A 24,126-nucleotide genomic window follows, 5' to 3' on the forward strand; every position below is an offset into this window, starting at 1 on the left:
GACTAATTTTGAGTTTGTTAATTTTATTTTATTATTTGGTAATTTCCATGTAAATAAAAGCAAATCTAAAGCATGTTGCAATATAACCAATTTTGGTAGGTTTGTTCCCTTAAATATATGAAAAATAAGAAATCGAGATAAACTAGGCCATATTTCACACCATAAAGAGAATATATGAAGTTCATTCGAAGTCATTTAATGATTTGCTTGTTAATTTGTTTGTTTGTTCTTTCATTTAGCTTTTGTGCTAATTACTATAACAGTAACACATATCATGTTTTAATTGTCTAGTCAAAGTTAAAACGCTTTTAGTGAGGAGAATTGTCATGCTTCTTTGATTTTAATTAATTAGCACATATTTATCAAGACTAGGAGGTAGATAGGAGACTTTATGATATTTGTCATTTAAGATACTTCAAATACATAATGCCAGTAAATTCAAATCAATAAAACTGAGTTAAAGATCAAACTAAAACTGAACGCATTGTGCGTCGCTCCGATTAAAGCATCTGACAAATGTATAAATGTGTAAATGTAAAATACTCTTGTATTAACATTTGATTTTGCGCCCCCTATCGGTTAATACGTTACATGTTGTTGTGTTGCTTGGATACTTGATAAACTACAGCGACATAACCTACAAAACACTGTGCATTAGTCAGAGAAGTGGAGCAACAAATACAAGTGAGTTTTTGTACATTGTGCCGATTTATAGAGTGATACATTCTCATAATTCTTTTCTTCATAAAAGAGTCGTTGACTTCACTGCCTACTGCTAACCATATCATTTGATTTTTGTCAGAATCAATAAAATGCTGTAACATCTTCAGGACTTTCAGACTAAAACCAAGCAAACAAGGACTAACTTAGTAACAACTGATTAAAATGTGATATGTTTCAATGTATCTTTTGTGATCATCTAGTAGAGGTGCTTTTGTTGTCAATTCATAATCAAATTGCCCCTTGGGGATTAATAAAGTAGCACTGCATTGTTTGTAATTCAGAGTTAAATAATATTCCCACTCTGATTTATTACTGTTATAAAAAGTTATGAATATTCATTGTGAATGCTACTATTGCTATGGATACATCAGGTTCTGTCTGTCAACATTCAGGTTAGATTGAGAGTGTTTTCGCAATGGAGGAGTCTGTGATCCAGCAGCACCTCACACACTATAAACAGGCCACTGAGACAGCCCGTGAGGAGCTGGCCGTCCTGCAGGCCAAATACAACAACCTCCAGTCACAGGTTATATTCACTGGCAATTCAGGGTGTTTAGGATGCACATTCTCTTTGGGGAATAATAACATTTCTTTTTAACAGTTCTCGGAAAGCCAGTCCAAAGTTGCATCTCAGGAAGAGACTTTGAAGAGCTTAAAGGATGCTATAGATAGACATAAAGAGAAAGAGGCGAGACAGGAGTCTCTCGTCAGCTCGCTCAGAGAGCGCAGCTACAACACAGAGCAAGAGATGATCTCCATCACCTCCTCCAAAAGCATCATGGACATGAGAATACAGACATTTACAAAGGAGAACCAGGAAATCAAGGAGAAAATAATGGAACTTGAAATCAAGTCAAAGTGAGCATTTACAGTACACTATGTCAAAAGTTTGCACACACCTAGCCTTTCTTTTTTTATTTCTATTTTCTACATTTTAGAATAACAGTTTAGTAGTTTGCATCTCTTCAAAGTCATAAGGTGGATTCTAGGATGCTTTATATATATATTAGTGCTGTCAATCGATTAAAAAAATTAACTTGTGATTAATAAAACCTAATATTAAAGTTTTCAGTATAATTTTATTATTATATTGTAATAATTTCACATTTAATCTCCAAATTAATGTAGAAACTACATAAAGACAGCCTATATTTTAAATATTTGTTTAATGCATCTTCTTATGAATGAAGTATCACCATACCAATACTGCTACTGATGTCAATAGGAAATAGATTTTTTCCCTCAATTTTAGCCGTTAATTATAGGCATTCAGCATTACAGTATAATTGAAAGCTATCATTTTCTTAACATTTATTAGGATTTAAATAACATAACAACTTTTAATTCAAGTGAACTTAAAGTCTGCGTGAACCGGAAGTTGCAAATGACTTTTCTCCAGTGTTGTGACGTATTTCCCAGTGAAACGGAATATTGAACAGAGGGCAGGGTTTTACTCTAGCGCTCCTCCTCTCCATCTCTCGCTCATAGCAGACTAACGGTTTGAGGGGAGTGGTTAAGCGTTTTTCAACCCAAGCCGCCAAGCCTACGTCATCAGAAAAGGAACGCCATTTCAGACCGGAAGTAACTTTTCAGACTTTGATTAAAGATTACCACGGCAAACAATTTTTTTCTGTGTATTAACTTGCACGGATTAATTGTTCACCACAAGACTAGTAATATACGCTAACAAAGTAAATAGGGTCAATTTTGATTTCATGTCGACTTTAAAACAATCATCACATAAACCATTATAATAAATGTCACATTTACCTGCGCCCTTCAGTATATCAGGGCTCAATTTTTTCTATCGGCCCAGTCAGACCTGTTCAGATTTTTACTTGCCCTGTCAAACTGCACAAAAAGTTATTGTTCCCTATCGTCCGGTCACTACGACGTACGTCGTGGTGAACGACGAATAGGAATCTCGCTAGAGAGGCCAATCTACTTCGAGTGAAACTAAAGGAGCCAATGCATATTGGCGTGCAATCATTTGCATCAGCTGTGCAGCCTTGCAGCGCGGGTATTTAACGAGCAGCTGGTGCGATTGCACTTCAGCTTTTTGCTTCGGAGCCGAGCGTTTCGATGCTGTTTAATCTACTGAGTGATCAAACAACGAGCAAGCTCTTCAAGATGAAAGATGCTCTCGTGTCTGGTGCGGGCGATACAGCGCGGCAGTGGGGTCGACTTTCTTTTTCTCTCTCTCTTGTTTTTGTGTTACTGAGCAAAACAAAAAAGCTGTTTTCACAGCTGGTAATGGTGCGCCAAGAGCGCTGAATAGCCGTTCTTACGGCTGGTAAGACCACCGTGAAGAGAGACAGCGCACGACAGGTTGCATATTCCTGTCTGTGTCCGCTGCGACCGTTCCCCTGCGTGCTTCAGTACCAAGGAGAGTATTCCCCTGAAAGAGCTTACATGGGTGTGAGTTGTGTCTTTTTAAAGATGACATTCCACCCGTGTGTTTCTGATTGCGGTCGTTTCCTGTCCTCACTGACGGCCACGATCACTGTCTCGCATGCCTGGGAAACATGTGAGACTGTGTTTGTGGGTGGTTTTTTTTTTTGCACGGGAACATGACCACGTCGGCACGATGTCCACCTTGGTGGTCCAGAAGCGCCCCTGGCTGTCCTTTTAGAGGTGCGAGAGGTTGTCAAAGTACGCTTTCTCGATGCTCCCATCTCACAAGGTGGCCTTTTCGGCGACACTGTTGAGAATTGGCCCAGCAGTTCTCCGCAGTCAGCAGCAGACTGAAGCGCTTCCCCCGGCGTACCACCAGAGTGCCTTGTGGGCCTCCCCTCAGTCTACTCGTCACCAAGGGTGTCATCCCCTGCAAAAAAAAAAAAAAAACACTCCGGCACAGCCTGCTCTACTGTGTCCGCTGCAGGAGGATGACACCGCCCGTCTCAGCCGCTGTTTAAGTGGTCGGTGAAACAATCACCCCTGAGACCCGGAGATGGGTGGAGCTGCTCTCTCCCGGTGGAGGGCCGGGGAATGAATCTTTTGAGTCAAAATTCTGTTCCACCACTAGAGTCACAGTGGTACCTAAATTCTCAACAAAAAAAACCCCACCTCGCTGCCCCACTCCGGGTACGCCTATGGTCCCTTTGGTCCCGCTTGCACGGTCTACGAGCCTGGTTAGCGCTCCCCAGTCCGTCTCGCTGGCTCATTGGGACCATCAGGCTCGGCTATGCGATTCAGTTCGCCCGGCGTCCCCCCAAGTTTCGGGCCATCCACTCCACTACAGTGAGAGCAGCCGATGCCCATGTCTTGTGTGCGGAGATCGCAGTCCTACTGGCGAAGGACGCAATAGAGCCGGTCCCTCCAGCCGATATGAGGTCAGGGCACTACAGTCCCTACTTCATTGTACCCAAGAAAGGTGGTGTGTTACGACCGATCTTGGACCTGCGAGTTTTGAATCGGAGCCTTCACAATCTACCGTTCAAAATGCTCACGCAGAAACACATTTTCGAATGCATCTATCCCCAAGATTGGTTTGCAGCGATCGATCTTGTCTCGCGTACTTTCATGTCTCGATTCTTCCTCAACACAGGCCGTTTCTGCGCTTTGCGTTCGAGGGTCGAGCATATCAGTACAAGGTCCTGCCCTTCGGGCTGTCCCTGTCTCCCCGTGTCTTCACTAAAGTCACGGAGGGGGCCCTTGTTCCCATGAGAGAACAGGGCGTTCGCATTCTCAACTATCTCGACGACTGGCTCATACTAGCACACTCTCGAGATCAGTTATGCGAACACAGGGACCTTGTGCTCATGCACCTCAGCCAGCTGGGCCTTCAGGTCAACTGGGAAAAGAGCAAACTCGCCCCCGTGCAGAGGATCTCTTTTCTCGGTATGGAGTTGGATTCGGTCGCACAGACAGCGCGCCTCACAGAGCAACGCGCTCAGTCGGTGCTGAACTGCTTGAACACGTTCAAAGGCAGGATGGCGGTCCCACTGAAATTCTTTCAGAGGCTCCTGGGGCATATGGCAGCGGCAGCAGCAAGGAGGATTTAATCGTCTCGCCCCCCTAAGGAACATGACGACCAGGTCGTGCTTTTCAACAGTTTTGCCATCTATGTGGTAATGATATGCTGAAATATCGGCAGCATGTACTTTGAGGGTGGAGGGAGACAGCCTTCGCTCCAACCCTTGCTGCAAGAAGGAAAGCACTGACCCTATCGAACATCTTCGGGGGTCCTCTCTGCGAGAGGAACACCACTCGACGAACAGGTTCCACTTCAAGGCATACGCATGTCTCGTAGACGGTGCTCGCGCAGAAGTGATGGTGTTAAGTACCTCTGGGGGTAAGTCACCTAGAACCTCCGCGTCCCGGCAGGGACCAGACATGGAGTTTCCAGAGGTCCGGACGCAGGGTGCCATAGGGTGCCCCGTCTCTGAGTCAGAAGATCCTTCCTCAGAGGAATGGGCCAGGGAGGGACTGTCACGAGGAGCATGAGTTCTGGGAACTCATGTTCCAAGGCGTCCCCTTGGAACAGGTGTCCAGGCATGCTCTGGTATTCACAGATGCCTCTGCCACCGGCTGGGGTGCCACGTACAACGGGCATGCAGTGTCAGGAGTGTAGATGGGCCCCCAACTACATTGGCACATCAACTGCCTCGAGTTTCTTGCAGTACGTCTCGCTCTGAGCTGCTTAAAAAGGCCGCTTCAGGGCAGAGACGTGCTGGTCTGTACGGACAACACTGCGACCATTGCGTACATCAACCGACAAGGTGGTCTACGCTCCCGTCGCAACTCGCCCGCCATCTCCTCCTCTGGAGTCAGAAGCATCTGAGGTCGCTTCGAGCCATGTATGTCCCCGGTGTGCTCAACCGTGTGGCCGACAAGCTAACACGAGCTGTGCTTCTGGGAGAATGGCGACTCCACCCCGAGGTGGTTCAGCTGATTTGGAGAGAGTTCGGGGAGGCTCAGGTAGACCTGTTTGCCTCCTCAGAGACCTACCACTCCCAGCTGTCTTACTCCCTGACCGAGGGAACACTCGGCACGGACGCACTGGCACACAGCTGGCCCCGGGGCCTTCGCAAATATGCGTTTCCCCCTGTGAGCCTACTGCAAGCCTACAGACACTGTGCAAAGTCAGGGAGGACGAGGAGTAGGTCCTTCTGGTGGCTCCCTATTGGCCCATCCGGACTTGGTTCCCAGAACTCATGCTCCTCGTGACAGTCCCTCCCTGGCCCATTCCTCTGAGGAAGGATCTTCTGACTCAGATACGGGGCACCCTATGGCACCCTGCGTCCGGACCTCTGGAAACTCCATGTCTGGTCCCTGCCGGGACGCGGAGGTTCTGGGTGACTTATCCCCAGAGGTACTTAACACCATCACTTCTGCGCGAGCACCGTCTACGAGACGTGCGTATGCCTTGAAGTGGAACCTGTTCGTCGAGTGGTGTTCCTCTCGCAGAGAGGTCCCCCGAAGATGTTCGATAGGGTCAGTGCTTTCCTTCTTGCAGCAAGGGTTGGAGCGAAGGCTGTCTCCCTCCACCCTCAAAGTACATGCTGCCGCTATTTCAGCATATCATGACCACATAGATGGCAAAACAGTTGGAAAGCACGACCTGGTCGTCAGGTTCCTTAGGGGGAGACGATTAAATCCTCCTCGTCCCCCCTCCATACCCTCTTGGGACCTTTCCCTGGTGCTTCGAGCACTTCAGGATGCTCCCTTTGAGCCTTTGCAGTCAGCAGACTTAAAGCTTCTCTCCTTGAAGACTTTGCTGCTGATTGCACTGGCCTCGATCAAGAGGGTAGGGGACCTGCAAGCATTTTCGGTTGACGAATCGTGCCTAGAGTTCGGGCCGGGTGACAACCATGTTGTACTGAGACCCCGGCCTGGCTATGTGGCCAAGGTTCCTACCACTCCCTTTAGAGATCAGGTAGTGAACCTGCAAGCGCTGCCCCTGGAGGAGGCAGACCCAGCCCTGGCTTTGCTCTGTCCCGTTCGCGCTCTGCATATGTACGTGGACAGAACTCAAAGCGTCAGGACCTCAGACCAGCTCTTTGTCTGTTACGGAGGCCAGCAGAAGGGAAATCAAATCAAATCAAATCAAGTATATTTGTATAGCGCTTTTCACAATACAGATTGTATCAAAGCAGCTTCACAGTATTAAATTAAAATAAAATAATACAACAAGGTTTGTTTCTAGTGGAATTTATTGATTGATAAAATAAAATTAAATATCCCCAAAATATCCCCAACTGAGCAAGCCAAAGGCAACAGTGGCAAGGAACCGAAAAAACTCCATCAAGTGACCTAATGGTGTCCTAAAACTCCATCAGGTGACCTAATGGAGAAAAAAAAAAAACCTTGGGAGAACCCAGGCTCAGTCGGGGCCAGTTCTCCTCTGGCATTTATGAACTAGAGGCCGGATTGTAGTTTGAACTGTAAGATTAAAAATATTATATGAATGCCTGGCCGAAAAGATGCGTCTTTAATCTAGTTTTAAACTGGGAGAGCGAGTCCGAGCAACGAACAGTAACAGGAAGACTATTCCAGAGTTTCGGAGCCAAATGTGAAAATGCTCTCCCTCCTTTGGTTGATCTGGATATCCTAGGTATGACCAAAAGCCTCGAATATATTGATCTTAAAGAGCGCAATGGATTATAGGGCGATAGAAGATCCGTTAAATAGACTGGAGCTAAGCCGTTTAGGGCTTTATAAGTCAGTAGCAATACCTTGTAATTAATACGGAACTTTATAGGTAACCAATGCAGTGATGATAAAATCGGTGTTATATGATCATATTTTCTTGATCTAGTAAGAACTCTAGCGGCTGCATTTTGGACTAACTGTAGCTTGTTTATTGAGGATGCAGGACAACCAGCTAATAAAGCATTACAGTAATCTAGTCTCGAGGTCAGGAATGCATGAACTAACTTTTCTGCATCAGAAACTGATAGCATATTACGTAGCTTAGCAATGTTTCTAAGGTGGAAAAAGGCTGTTTTTGTAACATATGAAATATGATTTTCAAAAGACAGGTTACAATCGAGTATAACACCCAGGTCTTTTACTGTAGAGGATAAAGTAACAGGACATCCTACGATGTCAAAGTTGTATTGTGAGAGGTTCTGTGGGCGGTTTTTTGAACCGATAAGTATTACCTCTGTCTTGTCTGGATTTAATAAAAGAAAATTATGCGTCATCCAATCTTTTATATCTTTAACACACTCTGTCAATTTGGATAATTTAGCGTTTTCATCCGGCCGTGATGAAATATATATTTGAGTGTCATCAGCATAACAATGGAAACTAATTCCATGTTTCCTTATAATATTTCCAAGTGGCATCATATATATTGAGAATAATAGAGGGCCCAACACAGATCCCTGCGGCACTCCATAGTTTACTGAAGTTATTTGATTTTTCTCCATTCAAATAGACAAAATGGTAGCGGTCAGATAAGTATGATCTAAACCAGCTTAATGCTTGTCCTTGAACACCAGTATAATTTTGTAGTCGATCTAAGAGTATTGTGTGATCTATAGTATCGAACGCAGCACTAAGATCAAGTAAAACTAGTATTGAGATACAGCCTTGGTCAGAAGCTAAAAGTAAATCATTTGTGATTTTAACGAGCGCAGTTTCAGTGCTATGATGCGGCCTGAATCCTGACTGAAACTTTTCATAGATATCATTTTCTTGCAAGAAAGAGCCCAGTTGAGCGGACACAACTTTTTCTAGTATTTTAGACATAAATGTAAGATTTGAAATGGGTCTATAATTTGCTAGATTATTATGATCTAATTGTGGTTTCTTAATGAGAGGTTTTATAACTGCCAGTTTAAATGTTCTTGGAACATGACCTAAAGATAAAGATGAAATATTGAGGAGAGGCTCTTCCACTAGAGGTAACACTTCTTTCAGTAGTTTAGTTGGTATAGGATCTAATAAACATATTGTTGTTTTAGATGAAGTGATAAGTTTATTTAACTCTTTTTGTTCTATAGTTGTAAAGCACTGTAATTGTTCTTGCTGGGGGATAATTGAGGCTGAATTATAAGGCGCGATTGAGGATTGAACGTTTACAATTGTGGTTCTGATGTTTTCTATTTTTTCAGTGAAGAAGTTCATGAAATCATTACTACTAAACTGTAACGGGATATTTTGTTCGGGTGACGTCTGTTTATTTGTTAGTCTAGCCACGGTGTTAAATAAAAACCTTGGATTGTTTTGGTTATTTTCTATTAGTTTGCGGAGGTGCTCAGCCCTGGCCGCTTTTAGGGCCTTTTTATAACGTGACATACTGTCTTTCCACGCGATTCTAAAGACCTCTAAATTAGTTTGTTTCCATTTACGCTCTAAATTACGGGTTTCTCTCTTTAGAACATGCGTAGTATTATTGTACCATGGTGCTTTAATTTTCTCTCTGACCTTTTTTAATTTAATGGGTGCAACAACATCCAATGTTCTAGAGAGAATGGTGCTCATAGTGCTAGTTAGTTCTTCTAGTTCATCTGTTTGTTTGGGTTCAGGCAGCAGCTGAGACAGATTAGATAAGCAATTCGAGAAATTATCTATGGTGGATGGAAGGATTGATCTGCCTGGTCGATAACGCGGCGCAGCATGACATATTACAGCAGTACGTAATATGCAAGTTACCAAGTAATGGTCAGTGACATCATCACTTTGTGGAATGATATCTATATCGATTGGATCGGTTCCATATGATATAATTAAATCGAGTGTATGATTAAGACGATGAGTTGGTCCGGTGACGTTTTGCTTGACCCCAAAGGAATTTAATAAATCTATAAACGCAGCCCCTAACGCATCATTTGAATTATCTACGTGTATGTTAAAATCTCCAACAATTAATGCTTTATCGACATTGACCAATAGATCTGAGAGAAAATCTGCAAACTCTTTTAGGAAATCAGCGTAAGGCCCAGGCGGTCTATATACGGTAGCCAAGGCTAGAGATAATATGGATTTTTTTCTAACATCTAAGAGCGTAACATTTAGTACAAGTACTTCAAACGAAATAAACTTATAACCCGTTTTCTGAGTAACATTGAGAATATCTCTATAGTTTGTTGCAACACCGCCGCCACGACCAATCAGACGGGGCTCATGCTTATAGGAGTATCCAGATGGAGTAGACTCATTTAGACCGAAATAATCATTTGGTTTAAGCCAGGTTTCAGTAAGGCAAAGTACATCGAAGCTATTATCTGTGACTATTTCATTTACAATAACTGCCTTAGGTGTGAGTGATCTAATGTTTAGAAGACCTAGCTTTAAAAAAAAAATTTGTTTACTAATAGCAACATTTTCTGTTTTAATAACAATTAGATTTTTCCTAGATCCTGCAGTAGAATTATTATTTGATCTCACTATACGAGGAATAGACACAGTTTCTATGCAATGTTCTACACTAGTATTTATATCATTTAAATTGGTGCAGGAGAGACTATGATTTGGACTTTTGGTTACTAGTCATCTAACCAAAAGTCCAAATGCTGTCTCCAGGCAGAGGATGGCCCACTGGATAGTGGATGCCATCGCCTTGGCTTACCAAGCACAAGGCGTGCCCTGCCCGCTCAGGTTGCATGCACACTCCACGAGAGGCGTTGCATCCTCCTGGGCGCTGGCACGTGGCTCCTCGCTAACAGATATCTGTAGAGCTGTGGGCTGGGCGACACCCAACACGTTCGCTAGATACTATAGCCTACGTGTAGAGCCGGTGTCCTCCCGTGTTCTCGCCTTAAACGGGTAGAAGCACTGTGAGTACCGGCTCTGTCGGCTTGCTGCATCCTACTGTGCACCCTTATTGCTCCAGAGTCAAAACCTGTTGAGTCCTCCAAACACCCTCGGCCCGGACATGGCGGAGTGTCCGGTGCCAGGCCTTTATCCGCTGAATCCTTGAGAAGCGGGTCTAGGCTGGGTCCCATATGTGTGATCCTACGGGGATCCCATATGTGTATATTCTGTGTATATATAACGGAAGCCCGTGTCTTTCCCTTGGGCTAAGTCACCCACTATTCATATGCAGTACAACCCTCGGGTTAGTCCATATGTGTATTCCCACATAACTCTCCTTAAGAATGTGGCTACCGCAGCGTTCCCCTCCCTCAGATCGGGCATGCTTTATTTTTATTTTTTGCCTTCTATTTTGTCTTACTGTGCATGAATGGTTTAAAAGCATTTGCTTGAATAAGAGCGTGATCATGTATTGTAACGCTAGCCATGATATACAATCAATGTGTTTGATATATACAAATGGCTTTGTATATATAAAGTTCAGTCATGAAACTATGTTCATTCAATGTAACGTTTCCAGACAATCGAATTCACGTATCCATCACCATTTCCCTTTATAACCAAAACGCATTCAAAGGAATGCATCTGCGCGCAATGGAAAGTCTTATTCTAACCCTCCGCCTCCCCAGCACCACCTGCCTAGATCAATTAAAGCATTATCGGTATTTGATTTTATTCCATGGATCATTTTCTTTTAATAATCACTGTACAAATTTTCAGACAATATTTTTCAGAATGCAACAAGGCAAAACAGGAAGCCACTGAGACCCAGAGAAGATGTGATGAGTTTATATCAACATTAGCAAACAAAGCCTCTGTAAATGTGGCAGGAAAGGTGGATCCTATGGATTATATTGTATCCGTGGTGAGTGTTTTAGGCTTTCTGCCACTACTTTAATATTCTCCTGATCTCTAACATATCTCTCTATGATAAGGTGGATGCGTGCTTCAAGGACAGAGATCGTCTGAAGAGCTGCATTTGTTCTTTAGAGGAGAGTGTGAAGTTGTATGAGGTGGAGTGTAAAGCCAGCAGAGAAACAGTAAAGAGACTGGCGACTGATGTAGACCGTGAACATACGCTCTCAGCCTCCAGAGCAAATGAGCTGAACTCTAACAGACAGGTATCCTTCAGATCAATAATGCAATTAAACACACAACCATAGTAACACAAGCATCTTTTAGGGTGAATCTGACAAAACATGTGCAGAATATGTCTGGGTTATTATTATACACTATCGATCAAAAGTTTGGAATCATCAAGATTTTTCCAAGACTGGATTTATTTAATTGGAAATATTGGGAACATTAGTACAATTTAAAATAATAATTATTATTCCTGTGATTTTCAGAAGTTATATCTCCAGCCTTTAGGTGTCACATGATCCCAGCTAACAAAAATATATTATAAGATCATTTTTCTAACATTTCCGTTTGGTTCTCTGAACGTTCAAAATGTGCAGTTTAAAAAAAAATTAAAAAAAATAAAAAATGTTTTTTCTTAGTTTTACAAACATTAAGGGAACATTCCATTTGATAATTTTGTACACATTATGTGAATGTTACTTTTGAATGTTCTCTGAATATTCCGAAACAAGCAGTAACATTTAAAAAAAGAAACGTTTCAGAAAAAATAACGTTAAAAAATAACGTTTTTGTGCTAACATTTTAAAAACATTATTAACGAACATTCTAGTAATGTTACTGGAAGAAAGTTTTTTCATAACTTGTTCTTATTAACAGTTCTGAGAACGTTAGCTGGGATCCTTCAGAAATCATTAAAATGAAAATGATTTATTTAAAAACTTAATTACTCCAAACTTTTGACCAAAACTCCAAGTTTTGACTCCAGACTTTTTGACTTTTCACTTCATAAGAATATATTTTGCATAAAGAAATCTTTTATAAAAGTTTATTTCCTGTTAAGCAAAATCAGTGAGAATAAATCAGCAATATACTGTATGTTTTGTAAGGAATTGGATCTAATCTCCCTGAAGAAACTAAGTTTAGAGCGGGAGAACCAGACCCTTAAGAACTCCCTGCAGGAGACTGAACTGGCACTGGCGTCTGCACAGCAGCGTTGCCGCCACTATGAGAATCTGTCTCAAGATCTGGAAAATAAACTTCACGGCTGCCAGAACGAAGCTCAGGCGTCTCACAGTCACCATGAGGCCTTCATGAAGAATGTGGAAGCCCTGCTGGACGATCAGTCTCTTCCTGTTCCACACACAGAGAACGACATATTGAACGCACTTACAGCTCTTTGTACCAGGGAGAAAAGTGCACGAAAGGTTATTTGCATTTCACACTATTATAAAACAGATTGAATTCTTATTTTTCAACCAGTGCTTTCTGCGTGCTCTAGTCTCAGATGGAAATGGAAGGCAGGCTGGCGGAGGTGACAGAACAGTTGTCCAGCCACAAAGAGCATCAGAGCGGCTCTGAACGGAGAAAACAGGAGCTGCTGGACAGAATACAGAGTCTGGAGGATGAGCTGCTGACTGCTGGAGTCAGCAAAGATGGAATGAATCAGGACAAACAGAATGTGAGGAAGTAGATTCATACTGCCAAAGCTTGAGCTCACATTGTACTTTTCTGGCCACTGTACCAACCTTATTTTGTAACGAGAATGTTGTTTTGAATGTGGGAGACTTCGGGCTCTATCATACACCCGGGGCAATGCAGTGCCAGGCAAGTGTTTTTTGCTAGTTTCAGCCCGACGCAGTTATCATTTTCACGTCCTGCGCCACTTTGTTTAAATAGCAAATGCATTTGCACCCATTTGTGCGCCCATGGGTGTGCTGGTCTGAAAACGAGGTGTGTTCAGGAGCATTGTTGGTGTGTTGCTATTTTGAGTCAACAGAAATAGACTGCACCATTGACCAACTGAAACCTGGTCTAAAGTCAGTGGCGCAGTATTTTATTTGTTATTTAAAGGGCACATTAGTAATATGCGCCTATAGGCGGGTCCACAACACGCGTACACTCTTCTTATTACACACACACAGGGATGCACAGCAGCACACAAACATGCCAAATATTAAAAATAAAAGGATTACAGTGTAAAAGATTATTATTATGTACATAAAGATATGGTGGAATCTGGCTTGTCCAGTAGATGGTCTGCTTGCGCACTTTAACCTCGCGCATGAGCAGATCCGTTTCCTCTCTGGAGACACATCCAGTCTTTCCGCTTGCAAATTCCGTCATGTAAATAGCGACTGGCTTTTAAAGGGAATGGGAGATGAGACTCTGATTGATTTATTGCACGTAATGCCCCAAACACACTCATTACTCATTAAGAGAATAGGAACAACTCTTTTAGACCATGCGCCGACTATTTTTCCCGTCGTCAAACTAGCAAAAGTGGACTTGCGCCGTGCGCTTTAGACCATGCGCTTAGATCGTTCAAATAGGGCCCTTCCAGTTAATTAGCTGCTATAGGTAAATAACTAGAAGAATAGTGCAGTAAACAGTAAAACTAACTGCACTACAAACCAGTGTGTTTATAACAATATATTAAATAGGTTACACTTTTTTTCGATAGTCCACTTTAGACATTCTACTAACTATAAGTAACTTTGCAACTACATGCTTTAGAATAGCAGTCATTAGAGTATTAGTAGACTGTTAGGTGTTAGGGGTTGGGTTAGTAGAATAAGTTGACGTGCAGTAGTTGAAAAGTTGTCACATCTGGTACATGTGGATTCGACGAGTACCAGATGTGACCCGGATCTGGGCCGACACTATGTTGCTGTCTGGGTTGGGAAGCATCAAAATAAAGTGTTAGCAGATATTAAGCAGACAGTCTACTAACACTCTAAGGACTGCTAGTTGACATGAAGTATAAAAGTATAAGAAATACCAGTTTGTAATATCAGCCAGCACAACATGCTGTTGTGTAGAGCTAAAAATAACTTTAAGCAAATGACACCGGAAGCCTTGCACAATTAAGTTACAAATGGCAGTGCACGCTGTCACGTTAAAACTAAGATGGATATCAATTGGAATTTGATCATAATCAGAATGCATCATAAATGTCCTAAAATGAGCTCTCAGTAAAGTCATTGGTCTTCTTCCTCTGTAGTACCTGCGGTTTGTGGAGCAGCTCTCAGAGAAGTTAAAAGTGGATCATGTTGCTGCAGATCTGGGATTTGATATGAGACTTGAGGCCATTCTCACACGAGCACAACAGCTGACCAGGCAGGAAGGGACGGCGTTACTGGAGAGCAAGACACATATCTACAGCCTTCAGAGAAAGGTGCAGACATGTCAAAGAGGACAGTAATGAGCCAAACAAACAATCATTTAGTTCAATGTTTTGGTGCATAAATTTGGGGGTTCTGAATGTAAAATAAAACATGTTCCAAATTACTGTCCAATTGTGTCAGATTTTACTGACTTAAAATTTACTGTAACAAACATTTAAAAAGTAAAATGTTTTTTTTTTACCATTAGCATATAATTTTAAATATAATTAAACATTCAGTCAAAAGGAAAATCTAACATTTTATAAATTAAATTATATTATAATAAATTTGTCAGATTTGTATTTTCTTATATCTTATAAATATATAAATATAAAATCTTATTAATATTTTTTTTATTAAGAAAATATATATATATATATATCTTTTAAGTTTAAATGTAAAATCAAAATACAAAGTTCTGTCATTAAACTATATGGCACAGGCTTAACTCAATCTGCTTGCAATCACATCATTCTCTATAGAGCACAGCTGATAGTGCACAGCTGCTGTATCAGTAGCCAATGAGCTTGTTGCTCAACCTTTGTTAGTATTTGCTGTAGCATTTGCAGTACGCTTTCAGAAACCCTCCACCTTCCCCAGCTCCACCTGTCTAGATCTGCTACAGCCAATTCATGTATGCTGCATTATACAGCAGCAGCATAGCAGATCTATTCCAAGACCAAATATATCAACAATGTCATATCCATTTTCATGCCAGATACTCTAAAAGTTGTCATGACAAAAATGTAAATCTTAAATATAAATCTTGATCTAATTTTTAAATATTAACCATGTAGCATTCCTAATATTATTTGATTATTTATTATAATTAGCTATCATTTCCATCCATGGCTACAGTTTAAAGAACAGAAGGAGCGTTCAGGAAGTAAAGAGCTTCACCTGGAGCTGCTGAGGAGGAAGGTGGTCCAGCTGGAGGAGGAGAAGAGGAGCCGCTCAGCTCTGGCGGTGGAGAAAGATGACGCTGCTCTGGCCTGTAAGAAGCTCCAGAAGCGAGTGGACCGACTGCAGGCGGAGCTGAGCACCTTACGCTTCTCCAACACTGAGCTGAAAGCCCAGCTGTCCCACACCAATGAGCTCAAGGTACAGGGAAGAGCCCTGGCCCACAGACCCTCACCAAACAGAGTCGTTTCAGCATAAAATACAAAAAATAAGACCATTTTTAATGATACAAAGGTGAATCTGTAAATATACAAAACTGTTTATCTTAAGAATGCTTTGAGGGCATCAAATGACCAACTCTGTGTAGGGTTCTTGATTTGAAGTTTGTTTAGAGATTAGAAATGCTCATGTTTCACTATAGCACTATAGGTTCTTCAGATCAGTGTTTTAGTTTTTGAATTTATTTACTGAAACAATGTGCTTTGAATACAATGCAAGTTGCTTTGGATTAAAGCATCTGCCAAATCCATAAATGTATATGTTCTAAATCAATCCTTTATGTATAAAAATCACAAGTAGTAGCAACAGATCTTTTCTTCCATATTGTGACATACAATTGAGAGAATTGGATTATTGAAAAAGAAACACAGTATATCTTTCACTTGAAGATTGAGTTATGACATTTTGATTCAGATTTATCAGGTTAAAAGATGAAACAGTGCATGGATGAATTGTTCACAATAAGATCAATAACATGCATTTAGAAAATAGATTGGGTGAATTGTGTAGAGTAGCGATGCTTATAAATGCTCAGTTTCTGCTGTCTTTGGTGCAACAAGATCAAAGTGATGGAACAAAACCAAACCATAGAGGAGAAGAGTAAGAATCTGGGAAAGCTTGAGAAGAACAAGGTAAAGACTGAGAAGAAGCTGACCACCATCAAGTCAGAGCTGCAAAACCAGGAACTCAGAGCCAGAGATGAGATCCAACAAGCCCAAAGACTCCTGGACACGCAGTCTAGTGCCATAGCAGATCTTTCTCACAGTGAGAAACAGGTACTGAGTGTGACCACATATCCTAACCCAAAGTTTTGAATGGTAATATATTGTAACTGCAAAAAAAAAAAGAAGAAACATCCTCACTTTCAGCTGCTTTTCCCCCCAGAAAATGTATTAATGTGTAGGGCATCTTTCTCCTGATGTTTTTCAGAGTTACTAAAAAGGTCTCTTTAGTGTGCTAAGTTATTGAAACTGTGACTTTAATTGTTTAATTGCGTTGTGTCTTAAGGACTGTTCCAAAGGTGCATGTGCAATAATGGTTTTCAAGCATGAAAAACATTGTTTAAACCATTTCCAATAAAGATCTGTAACGCTTATTTGGATGTGACAAAATTATCTTTAAAATACAGTTTCCTGAAAAAGGGGACGTTTCTTTTTTGCTGAGTTTATACGTACACACACACACACACACTGTATATGTATATCTGAACATAGGAATGCATTAACATTTTTAAAAGTAACAAGTATGCATGTACATTGCAGTTGCTGGACTTCTACACGGTGGTGTCTCAGATGTTGGGTGTTGACTGCACAGGCTGCGTGCCAAACTATGAAGTTCTCAGAAGGCTGGAGGTTCTGATCCAATCACGTCACTGTCACTGTACTGCTCATCTACACCAGCATCACACGCCTCGCATCTGGGAAAGTCCAGTTTCCTCCATGAACGTTGCTCATTCTCATGAGTTCAAACCCCAGGCTCTGCCAGCTCCCTCTAGCACATCATCTGAGAGACCAGAGGCCCATGGTGATAATAACCTCCAATTCTAGATTCATGTTCATCCTACTGTAGCTGGATTCTGATGTTCTGGTATCCCCACCACGCTTCTTAACTAACCTAACCTGCACAATTTCCTTGGTTAAACAGCTTTAGCAAGATATGATGAACAAGATGGCTACACAAGTCCACCAAAGCACCAAAACAGCTGGTCTAAGATTGTAGTTTCAGAAGATTAATAAATATTTCCAGTTTTAGCTGGCAAGCATGTGCCAGTTAACACCTGCTAGTAGATTCTTTAACTTTGCCTTTATGGGAACAGAAAGTGTTTATATATAGGCCTATATATAAACATTCAAAAGTAGCTGTGTATTTTGACAAAAGGGCCAAATTAAATGTTTTACCATGTTTGTTGTGAACAATATGACTCCTAGCACCTAATGGAAGTATGCTGACGATTGATGGCAGTGTTTAATACAACCCTGTGAATATTATGTGCAAATCAGTTAAATGTTTAAGCAGAAATTTCTTTTGGTGAGAAAATAATTATGATTCACAATTATATTACTGTCATTTAATCTTTTATTTTAATGAAAAATACTAATCAGCAGTATATGTGTATATCATATGTGTTTTCATTGCGAAGGTTTCTCAGGCCTTAGCAAACTGTACATACATAAATATCTTTTTCTTTGATATCAGTGGTTTACATATAGTAAAGCATATTCATGACAGTTAACTTGAATATTAGAGCAGTTAAAGTTAAGATCAAAAATTAAAAATCAACAACAAATTCAATGAAATCAATGATCGTTTTAAAACCAAAGGATGACCACATGCCAAAAATACATATAAAAAATAATTGCAATATAGAGTTAATAAATTTTTTATCTTCTCTCTTTTTTTTTTTTTTTACAAGTTATTCATTTGATACAAGCAATTCCACATTTCAGTTTTTTCCCAATAAACTCGATCTTCCCATGATTAAAAAAGGCCTTTAGACCTGATTAACTCTCTCGACAGTCCCAGTGTTGAGTTAATATCCTACGCTCTATTTTCCTCTCTCAGGTCAAATATGGAAGAACATCAGTAGCACTAACAACACCTGACAGCAGTTTTCAGTGCAATAGGCTTTGTTTAAACATCTACACGAGACTCAGTGACGTACTGTAAAATTAGCAGCTGTACAAGGACACGATAATAATTCACTTTGGCTGCCAAACTCTTAATTGTGCAATTTTGCCAATTTTGGGAGAAACCCAATGCTGAGCTGGCGTCTTTACTTCATAGTGGAGCTCATATGGGCGGAGGCCCGTTGGTGTAGCTGAGCATGGGGTGGAAGGAGCGGGCGAAGTTGTTGAGTTGGGCACAGCTGTAGTCTTCCTCAGACGTAGGCACGAGACAGGCCACGACCACCACCAGCAGCAGGATGATCTGCAGGGGTAGAGCGGCCCACAGGACACGCTTCAGGAAGCTTTTGCACCAGGACGGTGGTTCTTCCTCCTCAGAATGGGAGGAAACGGATCCAGCGGCGCTGCGAGACCTGCTGAACACAAGACGGCACAGAGAGGTGGAAATGCTCAGATGCAAAACTAGGTAAATAAGAGAAATGACATTTGCTGTGTAGCTATTTCTAAAACTGATTTTTGTGTAGATTCACATCTATAGTTCCTCCATGCATATTTATCTCTGTCTGTTATGTGATATTTGGAAACACATTAGCTGCCCAAGCTTGACACAGATAAGGTTAGTTTGAAATCTTCAGTAGCATTTAAAAGCAAAAGGGACATTTTATTCTTTATAAATATGCATTTTTGTCAAAGCGTTGTTAAACAGACAGAATGCTAACAGAAAAAAAAAGCACAGCTCAGCATTTTTCAGTTTAAGGCCAAGAGATTATATTAAAAGGATAGTTCACCCAAAAATAAAAATTCTGTCATCATTTACTCACCCTCAAGTTGTTTCAAACCTGCATGAGTTTCTTTCCATCAACCAAACAGTTGGACCCCATTGACTTCTATGGCATTTTTTTCCTACTATGGACGTCAATGGGTTCCATCAACTGTTTGGTTACCAGCATTCTTCAAAATATCTTCTTTTGTGTTCAGCAGAAGAAAGAAATTCATACAGGTTTGAAACAACTTGTGGGTGAGTAAATTATGAATTTTCATTTTTGGGTGAACCATCCCTTTAATATCTGTGTGCGGGTGCTGTGGCCTAATGGTTAAAGAAATATGCTGGATGAAACTAAATATTTTATGTTCGAACCCAACAGAGTGCAATCCATGAACGATCACCAACTCTGAGCAAGATACTTGTATCTCGGTTACAGCAGACAAACTGACTGTAATAACAAGTTGATTTACATACAAGTGACTGTAATAATGTTAATTTAGACTTCCTTGAAACACTAATCACTAGTAGAAAGTGACTAGAAATGCAAATACCTCTTCAAATACCTTCAAATAGTTGAATCATGCAGTTAAATGTTGCATTGATCTGAGAAAAGTCTCCAAAATATAGAATAATATTATTTCATTATCTATCAATCTCCGCAAACTCATTTTTCTTTATATGATTTTGAATTTTGTACTGAGTTTGATATTTCTCAATTTTATATAATTATCCTGCAATGATCTTAAAATAACAATGATCTTATTGTAAAAAATATTCAAGGCATAGTTCCCCCAAAAATGAAAATTCATTCATGTTCCAACACTGAATGACTTTCTTTTTCTCTCTTTAATAATGATATTTTACAAAAATATAAATGAAAACAAAATGTTGCAATTCCATTGTGAATATCCATCTTTAAAGGGGACATAATAGGATCACATCTCATATTAATGGGACAATAGTCTTATAATACTTTTTTTTTAAACATCCTATAATAAAAATATTTTTCTTATAACAATGTCGTCATTTCATTGTGAATATGCATCTTTAAAGGGGATTTAATGGGATTATGTTTCGGGACAATCTAAATCTTAATTATAAACAATTATTTTATAATAAATAAAAATGACCCACAACAAAACAACTATTTGTGAGTGACTAACCATTTTCAATGCTGGCATATAATAGGAAACCAGATTTTCGCTTCTTTTAATTATCTTAAAAAAAAATGATAATACAAAAAATCTTGTAATTTCACCATGCCTGAATACAAAACATCAGTTTGTGACTAACCACCTATAACGTTGACATATCATGGGAAACAGGGCTTTGTCACTCCTTTCAGAACTGTCCCAGCAGCCGAGAACCACTGGAATATGTTATTGTGTGTTCTGACATTGAGTCTACAGTATGTACGGCACAGTGATGTTTCTCTAGCGTCATCAAACTGCACGGACGGCAGATCGGAGGAGGGAGAAGATGATTGATTAGTCGGTGAAAGAGCAGATGTAACACACCAGAGAGAGAAAAAGAGAGAAACTGTAGCCAAGATTGTTCATTGCAGACGCTTGCTGAATAGACAAGAAAATGAACGACTCAGCAGCAAAAGCAGCCTAGCGTATCCATATTTACAGCCAAGTGTCAGATGAAAATACATAAAACAAGCGTGTTGTGCCTGGTGCACGAGCTCCCTTCGTAGTGTCTATCTCAGCTCCCTAACCTGAGCAGTGTCTAGAATCACAGAAGATGATGGAAGTCATCAGCATGAACCTTTCTGCATGCGCATCATGCCACTGCAAGGGTGGTCTGACAGGTTTGTAGGACACTGTCCACTTAGGGGTCGACCCAGACCCATTAGCGCTAGGGGCCTGCGGTCAGGTCATGGGTTGAGTTCCATTATCTTCCGAGTGTTCTAGAAACCAGGAGAAAGGTACCTGTGAAGTGGACTGCTCACACAGGCTCCGGGCTGTGACAGACTACTTTTGCCCCGTGGCTGTTTGCAATGAACAGGGGGGTAAAAGAAAGAAAGAATGTTTCAGTCCAGGCAAATAAAGACAAAGCTACTGATGAAAGAACCCAAAAAAGAAGAGCACCAACAAAATCAAATGATGGGGGTGACAGCACCTCTATGGAGACAAAGAAACTGGTTCTTCATGACACCGTTCTCAGAAAAAAATGACCTTGCCAACAAGCGATCCTTTAATATTTAAAAAGCTTTGAAGACTTTTTAAGCTCATTTCATGCATTTCTTCACAGGACAAATGGCTTGTTTTCTGAGAGTGACTCTGCATGTCAAAGGTCATATTTCACCCAGGAAGTTATGTATTTCAAAAAGAACCACCATTAAGATTTTTTTTGCATTTCAATGTTATTTTGATAAGCGAGCGTATTTTACCCCCAAATTCTCGGTAACACTTTAGTTTAAGGTCCAATTCTCACTATTAACTAGTTTTTTTTATCATGCATATTACTAGGATATTGGCTGTTTATTAGTTCTTATAAAGCACATATTAATGCCTTATTCTGCATGACCATATTCTACATCCCTTAATCCTACCCAATACCTAAACTGAACAACTACCTTACTAACTATTAACAAGTAGTAATTAATTTACTGAGGCAAAAGTTAATAGTTATTTAATATTGAGAATTGGACCCTAATCTAAAATGTGCCCAAAATCATTCATTATATTATATTCATTATACAGTATGTACATTATAATGCAAAAAAAGTAAGTAGCATTAAATTAAATTTTATATTATAATACAATATTATTTTATTATTAAATATTATAATACATATTATTTATTAAAATATTCTTACATTACAGTAATACTTTGTTGATTTATGTCATTTAAAATCATTGTATTACTGTGATGAGAATCTGACATGAATTCTTACAAATAAAAATAAAATAAAACATCTGGACACATCACAGTACTAATTTAAAGGGAACGTGTGCTGAAAAGTCTTGAAAATAATGTTGCAATGCAAAAATAATTGTCCAAAAAAGGCATAATTTTCTTCATGCTAAATATAATTTCACACTTTCTTTTTTTGATTTTGAGGTTAAATATGACCTGGACATTTTTTTTTTTTTTTTATAGAACCAGTATTCCTTGAAGACTAAAGTGTGGGAATCTAGAATAAACAAGAATGTGGGAAAATGAATAGAGGAACCAACCAAACCAGAATTTAGGGGTGTGATACAGGTGTGACTAGTTGTTTTAAGGATGTAAAACGAACTTGGATCAATCAACGGGATGTGGAAACACAACAGGGATGAATCACATCTCCAGTCCTGATGCGGCTCTTGCATTAGAGGAGAGCATGCTGGGAAAGGTTCTGAGTTTTGGAGGAACTCTGAGCAGTATGCTAATAAGGTGTCAAGTGTGTTTTTGGAGGCCAAGTTTCAGGGACATTCAAGTGTCAAACTACCGCCTCAACGTGACAAGCAAACATTGATCTTTGAAGGGCCCGACAGAACATGAGGGTGATGTGTTACCGATCGCTGGCGACTGGGAGTGCTGCGTCCAGACACGGGGCTCAGGGAACCCGAAGTATCCAACTCATCAGCAGACGACCACGATGACAAGTCCTACAGAGAGTGTGTGTGTGTTGAGGGTTGGAAAAAAGAGTGAGCAAGCTTAAACTAGACATAAAAACTGGATTAAGTTTAGTACTGCACATCAGGGTTATTATAGTTAACTGAAAACTAAAACCATAAAAACTTTTACTTTAAATAAAATAATCTTTAAAGGGATAGTTCACACAAAAATGAAAATTCTGTCATCATTTACTCACACTGAGGTTGTTCCAAACCTGAAGAATTTCTTTCTTCTTCTTAACACAAAGGAAGATATTTTGAAGAATGTCGGTAACCAAATAGTTATTGGGCCCCATTGACTTCCATAGACTATGGAAGTCAATGGTGCCCCAAATTTTCTTCTTTTGTGTTTAGAAGAAAGAAATTTATGCAGGTTTGTAACAAATAGAGGGTGAGTAAATGATGAGAGAATTTTCATTTTGGGGTGAACTATCCCTTAAAAAATAAAAAAAACAAAAAGATATATATATATATATAAAACGTATTTTATTTAAGCTACTTGCCAAGGCAACTTTTCTCATTTTCATTTATTTTTCTTCAAAATTTCTTCCCAAATTTTCTTCTTTTGTGTTTAGCAGAAGAAAGAAATGTATGCAGGTTTGTAACATATTGAGTGTGAGTAAATGATGAGAGAATTTTCATTTTGGGGTGAACTATCCCTTTAAAAAAGAAGAAGAAGATGATATATATATATATATATATATATATATATATAAACTTATTTTATTTAAGCTACTTGCCAAGGCAACTTTTCTCATTTTCATTTATTTTAACTTGATGTTTTAAAATAACTAAAACTAAAATGGAAATAGAATTAATAATTAATATCAATGGTAATAAAATAACACAGCTGCACATCAAATATTCATTTAGAGCAGTGATTCTCAACATTTTTGAATTGGAGGCTTCCATTGAAGGCCCTATACTGTATCATATAATATTAAAAGAAATGTACTGTATTAAATGTATTAATCAACATGTAATCAATAAGGTAAATTAGTTAACCACAATTCATATATAACTGTATGTTACACAACAAAAATATATTAATTGAAGGTGCAATTTTTTTTTAAATGAAGTTAGATTGTTTTAATATATTACACTACTAATATTATAATTTATATTAATAATGGCAATTTTTGTAATTTTAAGTCATTCTGTGGCCCCCTTGAATGGTTGCTGAGCCTCAGCACCCCGGTTGAAAACCACTGATT

The 24,126-nt window shown here is 39.8% G+C and overlaps 2 protein-coding genes across 11 annotated transcripts in view; one reads left to right on the forward strand and one right to left on the reverse strand.

Annotated features, from left to right (window-relative positions):
• Window positions 1–615: 615 nt before the first annotated feature.
• On the forward strand, window positions 616–17,602 carry ccdc170 (coiled-coil domain containing 170). Its single transcript, XM_084097635.1, has 11 exons — window positions 616–684; window positions 1,116–1,249; window positions 1,325–1,581; window positions 11,209–11,353; window positions 11,424–11,609; window positions 12,459–12,776; window positions 12,851–13,030; window positions 14,573–14,746; window positions 15,594–15,836; window positions 16,475–16,690; window positions 17,177–17,602. Exons 2-11 carry the CDS (start codon window positions 1,139–1,141, stop codon window positions 17,459–17,461), a joined length of 2,115 nt encoding a protein of 704 aa, XP_083953761.1. The 5' UTR covers window positions 616–684; window positions 1,116–1,138; the 3' UTR covers window positions 17,462–17,602.
• A 365-nt stretch (window positions 17,603–17,967) lies between these two features.
• syne1b (spectrin repeat containing, nuclear envelope 1b) overlaps window positions 17,968–24,126 on the reverse strand; it is a 131,441-nt gene continuing 125,282 nt past the window's right edge. For 5 of the 10 annotated variants that reach the window (XM_084097596.1, XM_084097592.1, XM_084097594.1 and 2 more), the window contains 3 exons: window positions 22,811–22,903; window positions 21,239–21,297; window positions 17,968–18,954 (listed from right to left, as the gene is read on the reverse strand). In XM_084097596.1, the coding sequence (XP_083953722.1) occupies window positions 18,705–18,954; window positions 21,239–21,297; window positions 22,811–22,903 (402 nt within the window). In that variant the 3' untranslated portion in view covers window positions 17,968–18,704. The remainder of the gene's footprint in view (window positions 18,955–21,238; window positions 21,298–22,810; window positions 22,904–24,126) is intronic. The other 5 variants (XM_084097593.1, XM_084097595.1, XM_084097591.1 and 2 more) reach the window with 2 other exon arrangements.

Source organism: Abramis brama (genome assembly GCF_963993115.1).
Source record: "Abramis brama genome assembly, chromosome: 21".
NCBI classification, from domain to species: domain Eukaryota; kingdom Metazoa; phylum Chordata; class Actinopteri; order Cypriniformes; family Leuciscidae; genus Abramis; species Abramis brama.

What these genes read in the sequence shown, in the direction of transcription:
- ccdc170 (XM_084097635.1), top strand. Translation starts at nt 1,139, where the DNA reads ATGGAGGAGTCTGTGATCCAGCAGCACCTCACACACTATAAACAGGCC. An exon ending in AGCTGAACTCTAACAGACAG is followed by an intron (nt 11,610 to 12,458) that starts GTATCCTTCAGA and finishes ATGTTTTGTAAG; the next exon opens with GAATTGGATCTAATCTCCCT. An exon ending in TCTACAGCCTTCAGAGAAAG is followed by an intron (nt 14,747 to 15,593) that starts GTGCAGACATGT and finishes CCATGGCTACAG; the next exon opens with TTTAAAGAACAGAAGGAGCG.